The sequence below is a fragment of the Opisthorchis viverrini genome, assembly GCF_000715545.1.
Source record: "Opisthorchis viverrini unplaced genomic scaffold opera_v5_231, whole genome shotgun sequence".
In the NCBI taxonomy this organism is placed as follows: Eukaryota; Metazoa; Platyhelminthes; class Trematoda; order Opisthorchiida; family Opisthorchiidae; genus Opisthorchis; species Opisthorchis viverrini.
In genome coordinates, this window is record NW_008751889.1 from 1 (window position 1) to 4,314 (window position 4,314).

The 4,314-nt window shown below is 44.9% G+C and overlaps 1 protein-coding gene across 1 annotated transcript in view; it reads left to right on the plus strand.

Moving 5' to 3' along the window:
- Positions 1-2,185: 2,185 nt before the first annotated feature.
- The window catches only part of T265_08703 (hypothetical protein), a gene marked incomplete at both ends in the record, with an annotated part of 7,322 nt that continues 5,193 nt past the window's right edge, over positions 2,186-4,314 (plus strand). Inside the window, 2 exons of the mRNA XM_009174583.1 lie at positions 2,186-2,272; positions 2,294-2,539. Of these exons, the coding sequence (XP_009172847.1) occupies positions 2,186-2,272; positions 2,294-2,539 (333 nt within the window). The remainder of the gene's footprint in view (positions 2,273-2,293; positions 2,540-4,314) is intronic.

A 4,314-nucleotide genomic window follows, 5' to 3' on the forward strand; every position in this document is an offset into this window, starting at 1 on the left:
GCCACAAATGCGATTTCCAGTCCTATTACTTACAAAGCATACTTGGGATTTTCGGTTGAAGAAACCTTCCTAAATTCCATTTTGAAGAGATTTCGGGGATGTACGATGCACTACTTATTAAGAATCTTCAGTAAATAGTTGCAAGCGACCAACACCAAACTAATTAAAACCGAAGTTAAAGGTGACTGATTCCCCTGGATTTGAATTGCAAGTAGTATTAACATCGTGTGATGAAGGATGTATACTGATCGTGAAAATTTCAAATCAACCAAAGAAAACCGGTGTTCACTTTGAAAAAGAGGTATACGCTTCTTTGGTTGACGAAACTAACATCAAAACATGCAAGTTTCTTAGCGTCTAACCTGAAGTATACTCCAGATATATGTGCTTTCAGCTTTCATTCCTTAACTTCTATCGATATTTTCTTGAGGCAACCATTTTCAGTGGGCTTACTTTCGGATAAACCCTCATGCATACTAGCTATAGTCTCGGCTGCTCAGCCAGCGCTATCCAAAAACCGTTCATTCAAACGCCATTATAAGCCTTTGCCAATACGTCAACTACCATCGGTTGAGGTGAACCGGATATGAATGGTTACATGAACAGAGGTAGTTAACCCTTGTCAAACCACTATTATCTAACAAAATGAATCACGATAGATTACGCTGACAGGTACACCATAAATCAAACTAAAAAGGACAAATCAGCGGTGAGCTGTTGGTCGAAGATGAAAACAGCAGGGTTTCGCTGTAGCTGATATCTCGCATTTACCTGTATTGGCGAAACGCAAACAGGATATAAATGTAGCGAACAAATGTACCACTGTGAGGATGAGTCTGGTCAGGATTTTCTAGGACGTGGAAGTATTTAACGCAATACTTATAACATCACATTTAGGACTTCATGGAACTTTCATGACGACTGAACCAACGTGGTCCCTTCGTTTGCGTTTTCCCCCTGCCTTGTTAATTCATGGAGAATATCGAAAAAAGTCGTTCAACTGTAGCACCCTTTTAGTGCCTAACTACCATGCCACTAGAAGGGAGCACCAGGGCTGAGATACTGTCAGGTGACCCAAGCCTAGAAAGTAGAAGTCGAGAGACAGAGATCGCGTTTGAATCACGGACCTTCCGGGCAGTAAATTTGCGCTCCAATCACTGAGCCACCATGCATACGTGACACACGTGGGCGTACGCGACAAATTGGTTCAGTGCCATGTCAACTGTGGTGTTTTGTATTCAATATGACATTATTTATTTTGTCAAATGCATAGTCGTTTTTCGTTTCAATAGGAAAAACCAAACAAATGCGCTACTGCACAATTTATACGCAATACAAATATGGTCACATGCCTCGACCTTCTCCACTAATTTCTCTCGCGCTCACAATGGTCACTCGTGAGTTCCACATGCTCACTCATGTATCAAAGCGCTTCAGAAGTTCCTCGGATTTTGCTATGTGAGAACTGTTCAGAACAAGATCCGTGAACAACCATGGTTGGATTATTACTTCTTCTCTGACATGGACGAACAACGAACTATTTTAAAGAGAACAATTCCTTGTGAACCTGTTCCATATGACCCTACTTATTTTTGTATCCTTAATCTAGCGTTATTGTTTTTATTCCTTTGCCAAAAACTTCCGGTAAAGTAGGTTTTTGGGTAGCCAGACAACTATAAATCCAGTCCAAGCAAGATGTAACGTTTGCAACATTTGGTGGTTGAGAAGTGATACGTTATGTTGGACTAGTGAAAAAGGGGACGTATCATGGTTCTCACATAGTCTCACAGAAGTGGAGATGGAATAATTTGGCTTGGGAGCACACGGCCAGTTTTGTCTCAAAAACGTGGTTTGATCACTGGTTACACTGTTGTAGGGAAGCCAGATGCAGGGAATAGGTTGAATGAGGACATGGTGCTAATATATAGGGCGAACAGAACAACGCGTACGGATTTGAACTTGTAGAATAGGGAGGCCGAAATCTTAGCAGGAAACCAGGCTAACCAAATTTAAGCGAAAATTTGTCGTGTACGAAAAACTCGTCCCAGAGACGGGGCCAGACGGTGCTCGTAGTTTCGACTACGTGTTTGAGTGGGCGACGGGGTGCGGCCAAGATTCTGAAGAAAGTAGTTGCGGGAGCTTCATCACACTTGATATGACAGTGCCATGCCATCATTGACCTGATATGCATCGGTTTATGGACAGCCCCGTAGCGGTCCTCAAGGGTGCCGCCGAGAGAAAGGATACACACCTCCGTGGCAGCTGGATCTGGGTGAGTTGGAGGTTGACCTAGCGTTCAGCTGTAGCATCCTTCCGGTGCCTCACTACCATGCCACCCGAAGGAAGCACGAGGGCTGAGATACTGCCAGGTTGCCCAAGCCTAGACAGGGGAAGTCGAGTGGCGGAGGTCGGATTCGAACCACGGACCCTCCGGTCAGTAAATTCGCGCTCTAACCACCTGGGCCATTTCGCCCCAATTGACCCAAAGAGCCAGACGGATGTAGGGTCACGGATAATTTCCCTTTCGTTGGAGGACCGTGTTAGTGAGGACCGGGCACCAACCAGTTTGAAGGAATGACAGTTCTACGGAGCGTTTGGACAACTGCATTCGAAGTTTGAAGCTTGGGAAGAGAGGCAACGAGGAAGATCGCGGCAGATCGCCAATACCTCTTCCTCGTGCTCCGTTGGTCGACATATTCCACATGTTGTCCTGCATGAGTCCCATAGCGTGCTTGGGAACCAAAGGGGGTAAGATGGGTCGTGTCCAAAGCATCTGAAGAACAACGAATGCTTTCATGCGGGCTTTGGGTGATGGAGTGAGCAGGACATGCCTGATGTGAGCCAGAAGCATAATACCATTTTGGTGTCTCCTCTTATTCGCTCCTTCAGCATATTACGCTACACGCAAAATAAATGTTTGTTTAATCCCCTCGAATGACGTTTGGACGAAACTTCCATCGGTGTGTCTTCCACATTCGGCATACTGACTGGGACGAACCGCTTGCAAAACAAAGCACTACCACACAATCGCAAAGTTTAATTTACTACATTCAAATATCTAGAAATGTTTGTAAAGAAACTGACAAAGGTATGATCCGGCACCGTCAGAGAGACGACCTTCTTGTGGGCCTACCTCTCTATGTTCACACCACTCAAAAAACTTAGAGACGAATTCACTGTCGCTACTGAAATAAGATGACCAGCATTCCATAAAATAGCAAGCGTACCACTTGAAACAGCAGTCTGATTCTGCTATATCTATTTCATGCCAATTTTTCAATACACGTGGTGCGCTACAAATGTGCGGCACCCTGGCAGAAATAGGAAGAAAAATACCACATAAGGTGGAGGGTGTTTCAGCATGTGTCTGGAGGCCGTGAAGGTATCCACGCCTGTGTGAAAATTATTCTCAGCAATAGGATTATTGGCATATCATATCAACCATCACGTTTCGACATCAGACGGGGCACTATATTGCTGAACGCCGCAGAGTAGATGAGCAAAAACCTTCTGATACCGAACCACTCCCCTCTGCACTTCCGTGCAGAACTGAACAAAACCCAGGTAAACGCGCTCCCTGAAAGTTCGGAAGAAAGAAGGGCCACATTTAACTTCGTGCAGTTGCCTCAACTAGATCAATGAAACCTAGACAATCATCAAAATGTGGAGGCTGGTCTGCTCAAATGCTGCCAGTGTTCGCACGCTGAGGCTAGCACAACAGCACGAGCTACGTCTTCGAACGTTTCATTCTAATTCATTGATGTCTAGAGTCCGTCAGAAATGAGTACTTCAGTTAAACTGTCTGCTCGTAGAGCTCTTTTTGCTTCCGGCCACGCATCGGCGGATTAACTTTGACTCTGTTGCTTCACCACATCGGTTGATCTGGTTCCTCATTTTCGGCAATTTGAAGTATTCTTATCAGGCACCATGCGGAATCCCCCAACTTTGGCCTCTTTCGCTTTGGTTTTACTAACATCCCCAAATTTGGCGGTCTGTTTTACTTCAGCTAGATATGTTCTCAAACTTTCGGAAACTTTGGCCTCGCTTTGGTTTTACTAACATCCCCAAATTTGGCGGTCTGTTTTACTTCAGCTAGATATGTTCTCAAACTTTCGGAAAGAAAGATATGAGTGTGCTTTCGTGCCCTTGATATCCATCGCATTTAGATCGAGCCGGTTTAGGCGTGTCTGCGTCTAAGTCGAGTAGTGCCCAGTATTTTTAGACTGGCTCATTTCATCGCAATCCTACCAGCCACGCGTTTATTCTGACTTTACCGTTATGGTTATACCTGACGGCATACCACACACAAGCCAA